The sequence below is a fragment of the Prionailurus bengalensis genome, chromosome E2 (assembly GCF_016509475.1).
Source record: "Prionailurus bengalensis isolate Pbe53 chromosome E2, Fcat_Pben_1.1_paternal_pri, whole genome shotgun sequence".
Classification (NCBI taxonomy): Eukaryota; Metazoa; Chordata; class Mammalia; order Carnivora; family Felidae; genus Prionailurus; species Prionailurus bengalensis.
In genome coordinates this window covers 16,836,430-16,857,157 of record NC_057352.1, presented here as the reverse complement: position 1 = coordinate 16,857,157, position 20,728 = coordinate 16,836,430, and the positions used below count along the sequence as shown (strand labels likewise).

Below are 20,728 nucleotides of genomic sequence, written 5' to 3'. Positions count from 1 at the left end.
CAAACAAAACTGTTGATTTTGCGTTCTTCCCCATAACACGTATATTGGATCCAACAGAAAGATCATGTCTAAATTGTTTGTCAGATAAATTGATAACTTTTTTTTTTTTTACCAGATCAAATTAGTGTTCAAGAAAGAAATAACTTGACCATCTGTCGTTTTTTCAGTCACACACATGCTCTTCTGTGAGTCCTACAGACACTAAAATAAAGGGAGGAGAAAAGCATATTTGCATAACACAAATCATCATCAGTCACGCAACCATTGTTAATTATGGACAAAAACAAACCACAACAGCAGAGGTCCCTTCTTCTGTCAGCCAATCCCACAGTTAGAAAATGTCATTACCATGCAGCTTCAAGCACGAACCACCTCACCCAAAAGCATGAAGCATACAACCACACACCCAGCCGCCGAGGAACTCCCAGTCCGCCCGACTGGGTCCGGTGTGGTCTCACACACGTACACACCGAAGGGCCTGTCAAGATACCCCGAGGGTCTCTGCGAGTCTGAGGCTCCGGCTTGTCCCCGCCTCAGTTCCAGCTCCCCACCCCCGGCAACTGCCCGCCTGAGGGTCCCGCCTTCTGCAAATCCGGTAAGACCCTAGACTGCTCCACACCCTAGCAGTCTCCTGGCCCAATCATTCCACTAGGGCGCGCCCGACGCCTGCGCATTGAGCTCAGGCGGGCACTCCCAGAAACACCCGCGGCGCGGCCTTTGGGCGAGCGGGTTCGAGCGGCGGAATCCACGAACCGAGGGGAGGGTTAGTAGACTGGGCCTCCCAGCGTCCCGGCCGGCGAGCCGCAAGCTTCCTGGTGTTGGACTACATTTCCCAGAGCCGCCGCGTCCCCAATGCGGCTTCATTTCCGTTTGTTCGTGCGATTTGGGGGCCTCGCGTGGGGAGGGCAGCGTCTGGAGGAGCTTGGCCCGGCTCCCGTTGGGCGGGCGAACCCGAAATCGGGGCTTGGACCCCAGGCGCCAGATCCTGGATCCTGAACTGCAGCTTCTGTCGAGGTGAGGATGTCCGGAATGCTGGGGCGGAAGCGTCACTGGAATTGTGTGAGTGGCGGTTTCTTGCCGTTTTGTGCCTGATACTGGTATGGGCGAATGGACGTATGCGGCTCTGGTTTTGTGTGTAAGCGTTTGCGTGAGTGAGAGTTGCAGCTCTGAGTAATAACTGCTGTCACAGTGTATTTGTGACCGCGTGCTTACCTGACGGGGAATGTGCCATGTGACAGTGTGATTGTGTGTGTACCTCTTGTGTGACTGGTGGTTTGCTTGTGACCGTGAGCTGTGCGACAGGACTGCTGTGACAGGGTGTTTAGATGGACTTGGGTCATTTTGAGGTTATTAATACGATTGTGTATTTTGTGTATTACTGGGGCTTCCTTGCGATTTTGAGGTGTTATGAGAGTGATACTGTGACAACGGTGTTTGTGTCCACTTGTTTTCCTTGACCTGGTACGGTTGTATTTTTCTCTTTGAGTGCGTGCCATATGTGTGACTGTGGGACTGTGAGTGTGCCACTTTTTCATGACTGTGTGAAGAGAGTAAAAGTGTTGTGAAAGTGGGTTTTGGGCCATGGGTATCTCTGATAGGGTGCTTGGATATGCTGGAGTGTGTACATGCTCTGTATACGATTGGATTTTAAAGACAAAAGGTGGTCTGAGGATATAACATTAATTTGGCAATTGTGACTCTGGCTGTGTGACTATGGAAATGTGATTGTGCGTGACTTTGTCTAGTCATTTATATATTTTATAGCCTGTGACCTTATGGGAGTTTAGTGAGATACACAGATAAATTTGGGCGTTTGTATTTTGGGGGTTCATTCTGGGGCTGTCTGCCTTTGTATCATGAGTCTCTTGTGACTTTGTCCTTAAAGAACTTGACCTCTTTCTCTTCTGACCTCAGTGACTCCCCCCATCCCCACCTCTCCTTCACACATGGCCTATATTGCTTCATTTCTGTATTCATCCTTAGTTCACAGTGGGATTGTAGATGTAGGTTCCCTGCGGCTTCCAGGTGTCCTCTCACCTTATAGCCTTAAGGATACTGAATGGAGAAAAATGACAGGAAGGAAGTCAGAAATTTGAGCCTCTGAATGAAGACTATGAGTTACTTCTAAACCACAGCAGATAGCACCTTCAAAACAGGCCATTTGGAAATGTAATGGGGTTCCAGAGAATGTGCTAGAGGAGCCAGTCAGTCACACACTTTAGAGCCTGTGGCACTTCACTGCAGGGCTCTATCTTCAGTGGACAGTTTTGAATCCGGAAATAAATTCTAGCCCAAGACAGCTGTGATCTTGGACCTTCTTTCCCATACAGAAAGTTCTAGTCTTCTGATTTTCCTCCACATTAAATGAAGGGTAGATGGGGGAGGGGAAAGAGAGTGTATTCTGATTTAGAGTATATCCTAAGAAAGGCCAAGTATCTCATGATTGGTTTTTCTTTTCCTGAGAGTAGAGCCCAGAAGAGGAAAAAATGGCCGTTACACATTCAAAACCAAAGTCTAAGGTGAGTAGATGTTACCTCTTAGTTTCCGGAAATGCTTTTATTTTTTCAGGATATAGGAATCTTTGTTTTCTTTTTGAAATTTCCTAGTTAAGCTTTCTCAAATGATGGAGGTGGCAAGGCAATTTTCTGTAGATTGGGAGCATGGAATATGTGTAGTTAATTATGATAGATACTTCCCAATAGTGGTTAAATTGAGGAAGTATGGATTTGAGATTCCTACATTTTAAAAGGAGATAATATTGTGTTTTTTTTTTTTTTTAAATGTTTATTTTTGAGAGAGAGAGAGAGACAGCACAAGTGGGGGAGGGGCTGAGAGAGGGAGACACAATCTGAAGCCGACTCCAGGCTCTGAGCTGTCAGCACAGAACCCCACATGGGGCTCGAACCCACAAGCTGTGAGATCATGACCTGAGCTGAAGTCGGACGCTTAACCGACTGAGCCACCCAGGCAGCCTTATATTGTGTTATTTCTGACATAGCAGTATTATGGGTTTTTTTTTAACTTTTCCTATTTATTAATTTTCAAACATACACGAAAGTATAATGAACCATCATAGGCCCAGCTCAAAAGGTATCACTTGCCAATCTTATTTATTCTGCCTTCAGTTCAAACTCCTTTCTAATTAGCCTCTTGATTTCTTCTTTGATTTATGGGTTATTTAGAAATATGTTATTTAGTTTTTGGGTATTATGAGGATCTTCCAGAGATCTTTTTGTTACTGATTTCATTCCATTGTGTTCAGAGAAATACATTGTATGACTTGAATTCTTTAAAATTCATTAAGATTGGTTTTGTGACCCCAAAATGTGTGGTCTATCTTAGTAAATGTTTGGTGTGCACTTGGAAATACTATTCTGCTATTGTTGAGTGGAATGTTCCATAAATGTCAGCTAGGTAAGGTAGGTTGATAGCATTGCTTAAATCCTCTGTAACTTTACTGATTTTCTGTCTTGGGTTTATTTCTTTCTCCTTGTAGTTTCTATGGGTTTCTGTTTCATGTATTTTGAAACTCTGTTATTAGATCATAAATGTTTTAGATAGTATGTCCTAATGGTGAATTGATCCCTTTATCCTTATGAAATGCTCTTCTTTATTCCTGGTAGTAGTCTTTGCTCTGAGCATCTACTTTGTCTGATATTTAATGTTGCCACTCCAGCTTTCTTTTCATTTGTGTTAGCATGCAATATCTTTTTCTATCCTTTTTTTTTTTTAACCTGTTTGTGTTCTGGTATTAGGGGGCATTTTTTGTTGGCCATAGTCAGTTTTTATACAGTTTGACAATTTCTGTCTTATAATTAAAGTATTTATACCATTTATATTTAGTGTGATTATTGATGTGGTTTGGGTCAAATCCATCATCTTGTTCCATCTGTTCCCTATTCTCTTTTCCTTTTCTGCCTTCTTTTGGATTGGGGGAGAGAGTTTCAAACTAACAATACCAATATTTTTACTAACCATCTGAATACAGAAAAACAATCAAGATTTCCTGGAGTTCAATAGGATAAAACCTGTCCTACAGTTAGGCTCATTTGTTTCATCTTATACTTTTAGTGATTCCCCCCCCTTTGATTTAATTTTATTTTAAAATTATATAAAATATTTATTTCCAAAATAAAAACTACAGACAAGGTAAATTCAGAGAAGTCTGGTGTCCATTCCTGTCCTTTCCACCCTGTTCCCTTTTTCCTTCTATAGATAACTACCTGTACTTCTCTTTGGTTTGTTCTTCTATTTTTCTTTTAAATGGTACATGTTTATGTATATATGTTTGTATGTATATGTATGTAGTTAAAAGGGAGTATTGTATGTATACTACACTATATCTTTTTCTTTCTCATATGTTTAATGTATTCTGGAGATCATTTTTAGCAGCCCAGAGAGATCTTTCTTATTCTATTTTATAATTTTCTATTTCTTGATTGGCAGTAATAGTTTATTCACCCAGTCTTTTAATTTTTATTAAAAAAATTTTTTTAACACTTATTCATTTTTGAGAGACAGAAAGAGGGTGTGAGTGGTGGGGGGGGGGGGGCGCAGAGAGAGAGAGAGGGAGACACAGAATCCAAAGCAGTCTCCAGGCTCTGAGCTGTTACACAGAGCCCAATGTAGGGCTCAAACCCACAAACCATGAGACCATGGCCTGAGCTGATGTTGGATGCTTAACCAACTGAGCCACCCAGGTGCCCCTATTCACCTAGTCTTCTGAGTGGGCATTTGGTTTTTGCCCCAATATTTTTCCATTGTATAATATAGCAATCAATAACAGTATGTATGGTTTCTATTTGTAAAGGTTTATCTTTCAGATTTCTAGAAGTGGCCTACTTTTAGCTTATGTTGTGGTTTTTGACATAGATTCTACCTGAATTACAACTCTTGAGCAATAATAAAATGGAAACACATCCTTATTTTTCCCCTTCCCCATCTTTTTCTTCATTACCTAAGTTTAAAAAAAGTCTTATCTTTGTACTTTTTTCTCAATTTATTGAGACTTTTTTTAACCATTGCATGTCCTTTTTTACAATTTCATGAGGCTGTTATTTTCTTGTTTTCTGATATCAAGGTAGTATATGTTTGTTGGTATGACTTAGAAAATACAAAAAGAAATGAGGAAGAAAATAACAGTTACTCAAAAAAACCTTTAGAATGAATCTTGGTTCATATTTGGAATCTATCCTTCAAGTTTATAGAAAATTTCAAGCATATATGAAAGAAAAAAGTATGGTGTAGTGCATCCCCATGTACCCTACCCATCACTCACCTTCAGCAAATATCAGTTTATAGCTAAACATGTTTCATCTCTAGATCCCTCTCCTCACAAAAAAAAGGATTATTTTGAAGTAAATTGCAGATATGAAATTTCATCCACAAATATTTTAATACGTGTTTCTAAAAGATAAGAGCTTTTTATTTAAAGAACATAAGCACAATATCATTACTACTTAAAAAAAAAATCCTTGCTACTGTCTTAATGTTATGAAATAGCCAGTCAGTATTAAGATTTCTCCTGTTGTCCATAAATATGCATTAGAATTGAGATCCAACAATGCCTGTTTAGTCTATTTAGTGTAATAGTGTGATATGTTTCTTGATCTTTCTTTCTCTTTTCTTACAGTTTATTTGTTCCAGAAACAGAGTTTTCTTATAAAGTTACCCATATTCTGGATTTTGTTGCTTGCTTATGTGTTGTGTCATTTAACATGTTTTGTATTTCTTCTAAACTGGTATTTAATTCTAGAGGCTTGATGAGGTTTTTTTGTGGTTTTGCTTGTTTGCTTTGTACTAATCCTTTGTACATAATGGTGCGTATATCTATGACATGGTGCATAACATTTGGTTGTTTTCCTTTATGTGATATTAGCAGCCACAGGTTGTTTTTTTCTTGGAATTTATTATTTTATCAGGAGTCATAAAATGATACTGTAATTCTGTCATTTCTTCTGCAGTTATTAGCTAGAATACTTCTGTAAAGGGAACCATCCTGTCATCAGTGTCTTGGTTACTCTGAAGTATAACTTATGTAAAAAAATATTAGGATAAAAGCTTGATTTTTCTCATTATTTTTCAGCATCTTTGAAAGTTCATCCTGTGTTTTCCTTTTAAATTATTATTATATGGGACGCCTAGGTGGCTCAGTCAAGTGTCTGACTCTTGATTTTGGCTCAGCTCATGATCTCATGATTCGTGAGTTCAAGCCCTGCATCAAGTTCCATGCCAACAGTGCAGAGCCTGCTTGAGATTCTCTCTCTCTCCCTCTCTCTGCTCCCCCTGCTCATTTTCTCTCTCTCTCTCAAAATAAATAAACTTTAAAAGAATTATTTTTATGGACTTGTGGATTTAATTATATTTGACATGTGTCACTCTATAGCAATTACTGTTCTTTTTCATACTCCGATTGTTCATCTTTGGCCTATGGGATCCTCTTTATCCCCTCTGATTTGGTTCCTTTTGGATTCTGTGGCCCTGGTCCCTGAAATGGGAGAAGGCTTTTGTTTGGTACTCCGTTGGCAGTGAAACGATTCTCTACATCTGTGCTGATCCATCTGACCCTCTGTAGGGGCTGTTCCATGGGGGAAAATAGAACAGTGTGAGAGCTAGTGCTTTCTTTGGGTGCTTTACTTGACTAGTAAGTAATTAAAAGCTTGACTGTTACTTTCATTTTGGCTTATTGTCTTAGTTTTTCTGACAACTAGCAGCTCAACTATTTTCAGCTCCTTTGTTGATAGTGAGTGTGGTATCAATTTTGTCAAGGTTCTTGATAGTGTATATAAATCCTCTATATTGTTACTGACATTTTCATCTACTTGTTCTGTTAGTTACTGAGAGAAAGATGTTAAAATTTCTAAAACTGATTGTTGATCTGTCCATTTCTTCCTTTAGTTCTGTTAGTTTTTGCTTCAGATATTTTTATGCTTTATTAAATCTGTGGATTTCTGTCTTCTTGATGAATTTGTCCTCTTTTTCTCTTATATTACTCTTTGTCTTGATCTCTGTTTTGTCTTATATTAATACAGCTACACAGGCTTTCGTATGCTTACTACTACAAAATGGTGGAGGTATATCTTTTCTGCCTCTCTCTCTCTTTTTTTTTAGGTTTTTATTTAAATTTCAGTTAGTTAAGATACAGTGTAATATTACTTTCCGGTGTATGATATAGTGATTCAGCACTTCCATACAAGACCCAATGCTCATCTCAGCAAGTGCACTCCTTAATCTCTATCACCTATGTTACCAGTCCTCCCAGCTACTTCACCTCTGGTAACCATCAGTTTGTTCTCTATAGTTAAGAGTCTGTTTCTTGGTTTGACATTCTTTTCTTTTCCCTTTGTTCATTTCTTTTGTTTCTTAAATTCTACATATAGTGAAATCTTATGGTATTTGTCTTTCTTGGACTGAGGTATTTTGCTTAATGTAATACTCTCTAGCTCCATCCATGTTGTTGCAAATTACAAGATTTCATTCTTTTTATGGCTGAGTAATATTCCAGTGTGTGTGTGTGTGTGTGTGTGTGTGTGTGTGTGTGTGTAAACCCACATATACACTACATCTTTATCCATTCATCAGTCAGTGGATACTTGGGCTGTTTCTATAGTTTGGCTATTGTTGACAGTGCTGGTATAAACATTAGTGTGCATGAATCCCTTTGAATTAATTTTTTTTTTTCCAAATTTGTATTTTTGTATTCTTTGGATAAATGTCCAATAGTGCAATTGCTGGATTGTGGGGTAGTTCTATTTTAACTTTTTGAGGAATCTCCATTCTATTTTCTAGAGTGGCTGCACCAGTTTGCATTCCTGCCAACAGTGCACAGGGGTTCCCCTTTCACCACATCCTTGCCACGACCTGTTGTTTCTTATATTGTTGATTTTAGCCATTCTGACAGAAGTGAGGTGATATCTCATTGTGGTTTTGATTTGTATTTCCCTGATGATTAGTGATTTGAGCATCTTTTCATGTGTTTGTTGTCTTATATTAATATAGGTATGTAGGTTTTCTTATGCTTAGTATTTATATGGTGTATCTTCCTCCACAATTTTACTTTCAACCCATTTATATCTTTAAACTTAAAGTACATTTCTTATAAAGAGCATATAGTTGGAATTTGCTTTTTTCCTTGTCTTGACGTTGTCTTTTAATTGGAGTGGTTGGACTATTGACCTTTAAGGAAATTACAATTTAGTTTAATCCCTGCTGGGGACAGGAGCTCCCCTAAATATCTCTTAAGAAGTGCTTGGCACTTTTTACAGTTAGTACCCTTAAATTTCCTTGTGTCTTTAGCTTTGTGCTGAAGTTATGATTTTTCATCTTATCTGAAGTATTTTTGGTTGTTAACATGGTCAGTTATCTATTGAGCTTTCCACATGTGGAAGAAGTAGAACTTATAATGAAATGTTTATCAAATACCTACATGATTGACTTTCTATAGGGGCAGTGGTTCTCCCTAGAAAGTGTTTTAGAAATATCTGGATGCTTTTGAATGTTAAAATAACTGAGTTGAATGTGAAATCTTCTGGCTTCTTGAAGGACTGAAGCCATGGATCTTAATTATAGGACAGAGAACTTTTCTATAAAGGGGTAGACAGTAAATACTTTAAGCTTTATGGGCCAGATGGTCTCTGTTGCAGTTAATCAGTTCTGCTACTGTAGTGTGAAAGTAGTCAAAGACAGTTTATAAACAAACGAGTGTAGATGTGTTCCAGTAAAATTTATTTACAAAAATAGTTTGTGGGCAGTAGTTTGCTAACTTCTTTTTTTTTTAAATGTTTATTTATTATTGAAAGACAGAGACAGAGCGTGAGCAGGGGAGGGGCAGAGAGAGAGGGAGACACAGAATCTGAAGCAGGCTCCAGGCTCTGAGCTGTCAGGACAGAGCCCGACGCGGGATTCAAACTCACAAACCACGAGATCACGACCTGAGCTGAAGTCAGAGGCTTAACCAACTGAGCCACCCAGGCGCCCCTGCTAACTTCTAATCTAGATGTTCTGCAGTACACAGCAAATAATTATTCTATGACCTGTAAAATGAAGACCATTGCTATGGAAAAGAATGTGTTTATAATTAACTGGGTCTAGAACTTCTCACATAACACATTATTTTTACATGATTTTTACAAACTTTTGAATTCATCATGTTGCTGTTATTGCATGGTTTTACTATTAGCTAAATCTTCCAGGAATGATTGGGAAAAGATTATACTTTGTTTTATTCAGAAATTTATCAAGATTTTTTTAAACACATGAAAAAGTTACAGCACTGATCGCAACACCACTTGTGATATTTTCCTTACCAGTATCACATACTTGTAGAAGCTTGCATTTGTAGATAACAAATTTCATTGATTTTGTACACACACATGAACATATCACACACATACATATATACACATACATAAATACACATATATAGACCTTATTTCAAAATGTCAAATATAAATAAAAGTTGTCAACATTACTTAGTTGAAGACTTCTGGGGAAGATGCTAGAGTAGGAGGAACCTAAGCTCACCTCGTACCATGGATACAAGTAGATAAAACCCACATCAGTGTGAATAATTCACAAAACAACCTGAAGACTGGCAGAACAGACTCCCCACAGCTAAATGTAGAGAATAGGCCACATTGTAGAGGGTAGGAGGGTAGAGATGCAGTTGGGAGCTCAGTAGACCCACAGTACTATGGGAGAAAAGGACACTGCTGTAGGCATGGAAAGGGGAAAAAAAAAAAAGAGAGACCCTCACACCAAGCACTTCCACATGGGGAGATGAACCCCCTTAACATTTGTCTTTGAAAATAAGAGGGGCTGGGGTACCTGGGAGGCTCTGTCGGTTGGTTAAGCATCCAACTTTGGCTCAGGTCATGATCTCGCTGACAGTGTGGAGCCTGCTTGAGATTCTCTCTCTCCCCCCCCCTCTCTCTCTGCCCCTCCCCCACTTGCATGCATGTGCTGTCTCTCTTTCTTTCTCTTTAAAAAACCCCAAAACTTTAGAAAATCAGAGTGGCTGAATTTCATAAGTTCTTGGAAACAGTGGGGCTTAACACCTGGAACTTTAAAAATCACTAGGCTTGGCTCTGGGAGAGTTGGGAGGTGAGAGGAAACAGTCTCTGCTCTTAGAGAGATAGCACAATAAACAGCCCCACAGAGATACAAGATAAAAGCAGTAGTTTAAAAAATGCTTGGAGTATGTTGGGGGGATTTGTTTACTAATCTCAGAACTTGGGCTGGAGGGTCAGGAATCACTGGGAGACATCTCCAAGAACAAAAGGGCTGACAGGTACCAGTTTTCCTTCCCCAGCCCCCAGCCTACACACACAGACACCTATGAGAGCCAGTACAGCACTAATATTTGTTACATAATTTGCTAACAATGTCCCTGCCCCTGAATATTTCTGTGGATCTGCCCCTTCCAGCCAGGCCTCTGCTCCAGGTCCCTTCCCACAGCAGACCTGTGCAAACTTTGTGAATACCCTACACCCAACACCTGCATTCTCCTGAGGACCTGCCCCTCCAATATGCTAGGCTGAAGCTTTTCCAAAAGTGGTGCCACAAGCTTGGCAGTGTGCAAGCAGCCCTGACATGAGCCAGCAGTCACTCCAGTGTGACTCCTGCCTGGGGGAGAAGCGAAGATAACCACATATACCAGTCTACCTGTAGCCTCAGCAGTGAGCTGGGGGCAGATCTCTGGTCTGACTGCAGTCCCTGCCCACCAATGAAAGCTTCTCAGGGGACAGTGCATGGAATGTGCCCTGCAGTTTGGTGCCACTGCATCTCTGGCAAACACCCGGTGTGACTCACCTTAAGCCCAGTGCAGCCCCTGACTGGCCCAGAAACAACACAGGGACCAAAATCTGTCCACAAATGGCTCAGCCACAACAGGAGACCGCATGCGACACACATAAAAGACACTCCTGAAGTGCCAGGTTCTGGTGAACAGGGGACATTGCACTGCAGGGCACTATAGGACCTCTTCTTCATAAGGCTACTTTTAAGAGCAGTAGGCATAGCTGACTTTCCTAACGCATGGAAACAGACATAAAGAGACAAAATGAAGAGACAAAGGAATGTGTCTCAAATGGAAGAACAAAACAAAATCACAGCAGGAGACCTAAGCAAAATAGAGATGAGTAATATATGCCTGATAGAGAATTTAAAGTAATGGTCATAAAGATACTCACTAGACTTGAGAAAAGAGTGGAGGACCTCAGTGAGACACTTAACAAAGAGAAAACATAAAAAAGAACCAATCAGAGATGAAGAACTCAATAACTGAAATTAAAAATACACTAGATGGAATCAGTAGTAGGCTAGAGAAAGCAGAAAAAACAGGAGGGCAGAGTAATGGAAAGCAATCATGCTGAATAAGAAAGAGAAAAAATAATTTAAAAAATGAGAATAGTCTCAGAAAACTGAAACCATCAAGTGTAATCACATTGACTTTATAAGGATCCCAGAAGGAGAAGAGAGAGCAAAGAAGGTAGAAACCTTTTTTGAAGAAATAATAGCAGAAACTTCCCAAATTTGGGAAAGGAAACAAATCCAGATCCGGAGGCACAGAGAACCCCCAACAAAATCAGCACATGGAGGTCCACACCAAGACACACAGTAATTCAAATGGCAAAAAGGAGTGATAAAGAGAAAATTCTAAAAGCAAGAGAAGACAAAACAGTTACATACAAGGGAAAAACCCATAAGGCTATCAGCTTATTTTTTGGCAGAAGCTTTGCAGGCCAGAAGGGAATGCCATGATATACATAGAGTGCTGAAAGAAAACCCTGCAGTTAAGAATACTCTGGCAGAACTATCATTCAGAATAGAAGAAGAGACAAAGAGTTTCCCAGAAAAAAGTTAAAAAAATTCATGACCACTAAACCAGCCCTACATAGAACGTTAAAGGAGACTCTGAGTGGAAAGGAAAGACCATAAGTAGTAATAATAAAGTAGGAAGAATACGGGCGCCTGGGTGGCTCAGTCGGTTAAGCGGCCAACTTTGGCTCAGGTCATGATCTCGCAGTCCGTGAGTTCGAGCCCTGCATTGGGCTGTGTGCTGACAGCTCAGAGCCTGGAGCCTGTTTCAGATTCTGTGTCTCCCTCTCTCTGACCCTCCCCTGTTCATGCTCTGTCTCTCTCTGTCTCAAAAATAAATAAACGTTAAAAAAAAAAGTCCGAAGAACAAAAGCAATAAAATTAAGTATATTTATAAAAATCAGTCAAGGGATTCACAAAAGAGAAGGATGTAAAGTATGACACCATGTACCTAAAATGCAGAGGGGGGAGGAGCAAAGAATGGGTTGAAACTTAAGCAACCACCAACTTAATATAGACCACTATATGCAGAAGATGTTATACACAAACCTAATTGTAACCAAAATAGAAAACCAGAAATAGATATGCAAAAAATAAAGAGGAAGGAATCCAAGGATATCACTAAAGAAACCTAATGAGAGAAGAAAGGAATAGAGAAGACCTACAAAAACAACCGTAACAAAATGTAAAACAAGTAAACAAAATGGCAATAGGGACACACTTATCAATAATTACTTTGAATGTACATGGACTAAACACTGCAATCAAAAGGCATAGGGTGACAGAATGGGGAAAAAAGCAAGACCCATCTCTGTGTTGCATACAGGAGGCTCATTTCAGATCTGAAGACACATGCAGATTGAAAGTGAAGGGATAGAAGAACAGTTGTCATGTAAATGTAAGTGAAAAGAACGTTGGGGTAGCAATACTTATATTGGACAAAATAAGACATTAAAGCAACAAAAATTATAAAAATAGACAAAGCACACTATCTAATGATAAAAGGAACAACCCAACAAGAATATATATCAATTGTAAATACTTACGCACCAAACATGGGACACCCAAATAAATAAAGCATCTAATAACAAACATAAAGGGAGGAAGTAATTGATAGTAATATAATAGGAGACTTTACCATCCTACTTACATCAATAGACAAATCATCCAAAAGAAAATCAATAGGGAAACCATGGCTTTGAAAGACACATTCAACCAGATGGATCAAATGATATATTCAGAACATTCCATCCTAAAACAGAATATACATTCTATTCAAGTGCAAATGGAATGTTCTCCAGAATAGATCACATATTAGGCAATAAAACAAGTCTCAACAGTGGCACCTCGGTGGCTCAGTTGGTTAAGTGTCCAACTTCAGCTCAGGTCATGATTTGCCATCTGTGAGTTTATGCCTCGTGTTGGGCTCTATGCTGGTAGCTCAGAGCCTGGAGCCTTCTTCAGATTCTGTGTCTCCCTCTCTCTCTGTCCCTCCCCCACTCATGCTGTTGTCTCTCAAAAATGAATAAACATTAAAAAAATTAAAAAATACAAGTTTCAACAAATTCAAAAGATTAAAGTCCTATTATGCAACTTTTCCAAACACAACACTATTAAGCTAGATCAACCATAAGAAAAAAATCTGGAAAGAACACAAAATACATGGAGGTTAAGTAACATGATACTAAACAATGAATGGGCCAAGCAAGAAAAGAGGAAATCAAAAAATGCATAGAGATAAATGAAAATGAAAACACAATGATCCAAAACCTTTGGGATGCAGCAAAAGCTGTTCTAAGAGGGAAGTTTGTAGCAATACAGGCCTACCTCAAGGAGCAAGAAAAATCTTAAATAAACAACTTAAACTTACACCTAAAGCAGCTAGAAAGAGAACTAACAAAACCCCAAACCAGTAGAAGGAAGGAAATAATAAAGATTAGAGCCCAAGTAAATGAAATAGAAACTTGAAAAAGAAATAGCTGGTTCTTTGAAAAGATCAACAAAATTAATAAACATTTAGGCAGACTAATCAAAAAGACAAAAAAAAAAGAGGAATCTAAACAATCATAAATGAAGGAGAAATAACTGACACTACAGAAATACAAAAGATTATAAGAGAATATTATGAAAAATTATATGCTAACAAACTGGATAACCTAGAAGAAATTAAGGAATTTCTAGAAACATGTAAACTACCAAAATTGAACTGGAAAAAATAGAAAATTTGAATAGCCTGGTTACTAGCAATGAAATTGAATCAGTAATCAAAAAACTCCCAATAAACGAAATTCCAGGACCAGATGGCTTCACAGGTGAATTCTACCAAACATTTATTAAAGAGTTAATGCCTAGTCTCAAACTGTTGCAAAAAACAGAGGAGGAAGGAAAACTTCTTCTTTCATTCTATGAGGCCAGCATTACCCTGAGACCAAAACCAGATAAAGACACCAGTAAAAAAGAGAAATACAGGGGCGTCTGGGTGGCTCAGTCGGTTAAGCATCCGACTTCAGCTCAGGTCATGATCTCCCAGTTTGTGAGTTCAAGCCCTGCATCAGGCTCTGTGCTGACAGCTCAGAGCCTGGAGCCTGCTTCAGATTCTGTGTCTCCCTCTCTCTGCCCCTCCCCTGTTCATGCTCTGTGTCTCTCTCTTTCAAAAATAAATAAACATTTAATTAAAAAAAAGAAATACAGGCCAATATCTCTGTTGAACATAGATGCAAAATTCTTCAATAAAATACTACCAAACCGCATCCAACAATACATTAAAAAAAAATCATTCACCATGATCACATGGGATTTATTCCTGAGATGCAAGGCTTGTTCAGTATTCACAAATTAATCAGTGTCATACATCACATCAACAAGAGAAAGGATAAATACCATATGATCATTTCATGCATTTCAGTAGATGCAGAAAAAGCACTTGACAAAGTATATCCATTTATGATAAAAACCCTCAACAAAGTAGACTTAGAGAGAACAGTCCTCAAGATAGTAAAGGCCATCTATGAAAAACCCATACCTAACATCGTACTTAATGGGAAAAACTGGGAAACCCTAAGACCAGGAACAAGACAAGGACGTCCACTCTCACAATGTTTTGTTTTGTTTTAAATGTTTATCCATTTTGAGAGGTGTGCGGGTACATGGGGAAGAGGCAGAGAGAGAATCCCAAGCAGCCTCCATGCTGTCAGTGCACAGCCTGACATGGGACAGGTCTCATGAACCATGAGATCATGACCTGAGCTGAAATCCAGAGTCAGAAGCTTGACCTGCTGAGTCATCAGGCGCCCCCACTCTTACCACTTTTTTCAACATAGTACTGCAAGGCCTAGTCATAGTAATCAGACAACAAAAAGAAGTAAAAGGCATCTAAATCAGTAAGGAAGCAGTGAAACTTTCACTATTTGCAGATGACATAATATTATATATTTAAAACCCAAAAGATTCTACCAAAAAACTACTAGAAGTGATAAATGAATTCACTAAGTTCACAGGATACAAAATCAATATACAGAAATCCATTAAACAGCAGAACAAGGGGCGCCTGGGTGGCTCAGTCTTAGTTAAGAGTCCGACTTTGGCTCAAGTCATGAACTCATGGTTTGTGGGTTCAAGCCCTGCATCAGGCTGTCTGCTGTCAGCACAGAGCCTGCTTCAGATCCTCTGTCTTCTCCTCTCTCTATCCCTCCCCCACTCAAAAATAAATTAACATTAAAAAAAACACACAGAAAGAAAAGTTAAAACAATCCTGGGGAGGGGGTACCTTGGTGGCTCAGTCAGCTAAGCGTCTGACTCTTGATTTTGGCTCAGGTCATGATCTCATAGTTCATGGGTTTGGGCCCCTGCCTCAGGCTCCATGTTGACAGTGCAGAACCTCCTTAGGATTCTCTCTCTCTCTGCCCTCTCCTGCTCACATGCTCACTCTCTCAAAATAAATAAATAATAGAAAATAATCCCATTTACAATTGTACCAAAAAGAATAAAATACTTAGGAATAAACTTAACCAAGGAGGTGACAGATCTATACTCGGAAAACTTTAAAATAAATGAAAGATTAAAGAAATTGAAATTGATGAAATTGAAAAAAGAAAGAAATTTAAGACAACACAAATGTAAAGATATTCCATGCTCATGGGTTGGAAGAACAAATACTGTTAAAATGTCCATACTTCCCAAAGCAATCTATAGATTTAATGAAATCTCTATCAAAATACCAACAGCATTTTTCACAGAACTAGAGCAGTAACCCTAAAATTCATATGGAACCACAAAAGACCCCCATTAGCCATCTTGAGAAAGAAGAACAAAGCTGGAGGTATAACAATTCCAGATTTCAAGGTATACTAAAAAGCTATAGTAATCAATATAGTGTGGTACTGGCACAAAAACAGATTGGTGCAACAGAATAGAGTGCTCAGGCATAAACCCACGATTATATGGTTAGTCTTTCACAAAGGAGGCAAGGATATGCAATGGGAAGAAGTCTCTTCAACAAATGGTGTTTGGAAAACCGAACAGCTACATACAAAAGAATGAAACTGGATCACTGTCTTATACCATATATAAAAAGTTAAAAGTCAGTTAAGAATCTAAATGTGAGATCTGAAACCATAAAAATTCTAAAAGAAAACACAGTAATTACTCTGATCAGCCATAGCAACACTTTTCTAGATATGTCTCTTGAGGCAGGGGGAACAAAAACAAAAATAAACTATTGGGATTACTTCAAAATAAAAAGCTTTGCACAGCAAAAGAAACATTCAGCAAAACTAAAAGACAGCTTATTGAATGGGAGAAGATATTTGCAAATGACATATCTGATAAAGGGGTAGAATCCAAAATATATATTTAAAAAAAAGCTATATAAATCAACAAAAACCCCTAATCAATTAAAAAATGGGCAGAAGACATGAACATTTTTTTCAAGGAAGACCCACAGATGGCCAACAAACATAAAGAGAGGCTCCATATCGCTCGTCATCAGGGAAATGCAAGTCAAAACCACATTGAGAATTACCTCACACCTGTCAGAATGGCTAAAATCAAAAACACAAGAAACAATAAGTATTGGTAATGATGTAGAGAAAAAGGAACCCTGGTGCACAATTGGTGGAAATGCAAACTGGTGTAGCCACTCTGGGAAAGTGTGCACGTTCCTCAAAAAATTATAAATAGAACTACCCTATGATCCAGCAATTGTACAACCAGTATTTACCCAAAGAATACCAAAACACTAATTCAAAGGGATACATACATCCCTATGTTTGTAGCAGCATTATTTACAATAGCCAAGATATTACCATATTATCTAGTAATTGCACTATTGATATTTACCCAAAGACTATGAGAACACGAATTTAAAAAGATACAGGTACCCCTATGTTTACTGCAGCATTATTAATAATATCTAAATTGTAGAAACAGCCCAAGTGTCCATTTATAGATGAGTGGATAAAGAAGTAGTGTGTGTGTATATATATATATGTATATATATATATGTGTATATATATATATATATATATACACATACACACACACACATACATACATATACACACACACAATGGAATATTACCTAGTCATAAGAAAGAATGAAATATTGCCATTTACAACAACATGAATGGATCTAGAGAGTATAATGCTAAATGAAATTAGAGGAAGACAAATACTGTATGATTTCACTGATGTGAAATTTAAGAAAGCAAGCAAAGAAAGGAAGAAGACAAACCAAGAAATAGGCTCTTAACTATAGAGAACAAACTGATGGTTACCAGAGGGGCAGTTGGGTGGGGTTGTATATGAAATAGGTGAAGGGGATTAAGAGTACACTTAAGGGGCGCCTGGGTGGCGCAGTCGATTAAGCGTCCGACTTCAGCCAGGTCACGATCTCGCGGTCCGTGAGTTCGAGCCCCGCGTCGGGTTTTGGGCTGATGGCTCAGAGCCTGGAGCCTGTTTCGGATTCTGTGTCTCCCTCTCTCTCTGCCCCTCCCCCGTTCATGCTCTGTCTCTCTCTGTCCCCAAAATAAATAAAAACGTTAAAAAAAAAAATTAAAAAAAAATTTATTAAAAAAAAAAAAAGAGTACACTTAACATGATAAGCACTGAGTAATGTATAGAATTGTTTAATCAGTATATTGTACACCTGAAAACAATATAACGTTGTATGTTAACTATACTGGAATTAAAATTTTTAAAATGGAACTTAAAAATATGCTTAGTTGAATATTGTCATCTTATAAATCTGATTTGTTTATTTTAAGTAGTTGCAAGCAAGCATTTAATTGTGCCTTTTAATGTGTATAACTGTTGGTCATTATCTCTATTTTTGGCATAAAGGATATAAATGTATTATCTATAATTTTTTTTCAGAAACAGTAGAGAAATTGTTGTAAATATTGTCTTTTTGTATATAGAGAGCATTAAGTTTGATCAGAGTAACAACCATCACCTGTACGTGTCCCAGTTAGTATTTTTTTGGTGATGGGAGCAAGAGACAGGAAGAAGAGAGCAACAAAGATAATTCTAACTTACTCATTTGGAACTTTGCAAAAAGCATGGTCTCATGGTTCGGTTTTCTTGTCTCTAGCTCTGCCTTTTTCAGACTCTGTGCTTCTCTAAGATAGGAATCCAGAGGAGGATTGATCATTTCTTGGAGCACTAAAAACCATGGCTCAGGTAAATTGGTGTTTTTTCATGCTCTGTTTAAGTAGTCACTTTTTTTACAGAGTATGTGCACATTTGCATTCCTTATTTCTGAAATGTCCTTCCTAACTGACCCCACTCAGCAATGTGCTCCCCAGCATTCCAGGCTTATAAGTGATGAGGATCTTTCCTATGTTTGTCTTTCTAATCAACCTATATTCACATAATTATTCAAAAATACTTGGAGCATCTTTGACTAGAAGCACTGATTTAACAAAAGCAGATTCCCTGATTTTATAAGATAGAGAAGGTTGTTAATTGTACCACACATGAGAAAACTTTGAACTTCTCTTTATACCTAAGTTTCCTGGTTAGACAAGATCATTAGTTTTGACTGGCCTCAGAGCTCATGCTTTGTGAGCTTTTAAGATCCATTAGAACATGATTAGAGCCTGAAAGAGATCAGGGATCTTCCCTGGTAATCCATAATTGACATAAAGCAATAATACGGATAATTTTGAGAGTCAAAGTTAAGTGTTAATCTTGTACATGTAAGTTTAGATGATCTTTTCTACCTTTCTGTTGCTTAGAACAAGGAAAAATGTACATTTTATAAGTGATAAATAGTACAAGAAAGATCATCATTCACACGCAAAAGTTGTTGAGAATTGTAGACTCCTAAAAGTAAGAAATGCTTATGAGATTATTATGTAAGCTAAATGTGTAAATAATGCACACTTAGTCAGACATTCATTATATGGAGCTATTTTGCAGCCTATTAAAATATGGACTAAATTATTGGTAAGAAGGAAAATGCTTATGAGATAATATCCTGATACAATGATGGATTGAGGTTTCAATAAATTCCTTAATTTTACACAAAATTTATAAGAAGCAGATTTTATGAGATTTTACAAAAAAACTTCCCCAGTTATTTTTCTTATTTCTTAAAGAATAAGGAAGAGAAACTTGAATTTATTGAGAACGTATGATACACAAGATATAAGTGTAATTAAAGAAGAGTGAATGATAGAGTATTGTACAGGTTGCCTTTGTGTGCTGTTTCTTTTAGTTGCGACTTTACATCTTTAATTTCCAGACTTATCTGCATAATGAGATGTTCTATATGCAGGAATTACCTATAGCAACAGGAATATGTTGGTACTTCAGAAGAATTGATTTCTTTAGTGTCTCATTTATGTCAGTGGCTTTCTGCTGTTTTTTACCTCCTTTGTGGAGAGTACCCTGTCATTTCCCCTCTGTTGAAAAAAATATTTTCTTTATTTCCACAACTGGTATTATATTTGTTGTTTCAGAGATCAGTGATGTTCAGGGATGTTGCCATTGACTTCTCTCAGGAAGAGTGGGAATGCCTGGACTCTGCTCAAAGGGATTTGTATAGAGATGTGATGTTGGAGAACTATAGTAACTTGGTGTCACTAGTAGGTAAGGAAATGTACCCCTAGTATTTCAGGATCTACCTTTGGAATGGCTGCTTTCTTCGATTGTTTTTAAGTAACTGAATTGCCTCTTATTATTCTCAAAGGAATGAGAATATTTTAATTACTGGAAATAGTAATATTTCATAGGGCATATTTGCTTTCTCCATTTTCCAGTGTAATTATCGCTCTTCTTTCTCTCTTATTTGATAAGCAAAGGGCTAGATTTGAATTCTGGGACACTTACAATATTGTCAGGAAAAACAGGCTATGCATTGTTACAATTTAGATATGCTAAAGGAGTTAAAAATATTTTGAAAATTAGATCCAGAAATATATTGTTTTTCAGACAATAGAAAAGCTTATATTATTTACATAGTAATAGGGTAGATTAGGTCAGGTAAACAATCCATTACAACAAATACTTTTGCTCCTATTTGTGTTTTGTAGTTGAATATTACATTTTAAGAACTTTGTACTGTTCTTTGAATGAATGTGCTAGAACCACCTTCTATTGGAAAATAGCTCAGGAAGAACATGTGATTGTCTAAGAAAGTTTGTTGGACTTTTCCTATAACAAAATAAGAGACATCCTATATCAGTTAAAACTTTTAACAAGTGATTTTCCAACCTAAATGATCACTTTATTCTTTAGACTCTTGAAGTCCCTGTCTTTTACCCATTCACTCCTCTTTTCTCTGAAGGCTTTATGAAGTTACTGGTTGGTACACTGCCTTTGAGACCCAAGTCATGTGGAAAAAAGACTTCTGACTTGAGAAGAAAAGCAAGGGCTTTTCAGCACAATCTCTCTAAGGAATCCCACCTAA

General features: G+C 37.9%; 1 protein-coding gene across 2 annotated transcripts in view; it reads left to right on the top strand.

Moving 5' to 3' along the window:
- Positions 1 to 685: 685 nt before the first annotated feature.
- LOC122494980 (zinc finger protein 420) overlaps positions 686 to 20,728 on the top strand; it is a 38,368-nt gene continuing 18,325 nt past the window's right edge. The window contains exons 1-4 of one of the 2 annotated variants that reach the window (XM_043600603.1): positions 686 to 1,014; positions 2,469 to 2,519; positions 18,407 to 18,495; positions 19,779 to 19,908. In XM_043600603.1, coding sequence (XP_043456538.1) covers positions 18,487 to 18,495; positions 19,779 to 19,908 — 139 coding nt within the window. In that variant the 5' untranslated portion in view covers positions 686 to 1,014; positions 2,469 to 2,519; positions 18,407 to 18,486. The remainder of the gene's footprint in view (positions 1,015 to 2,468; positions 2,520 to 18,406; positions 18,496 to 19,778; positions 19,909 to 20,728) is intronic. The other variant, XM_043600604.1, reaches the window with a different exon arrangement.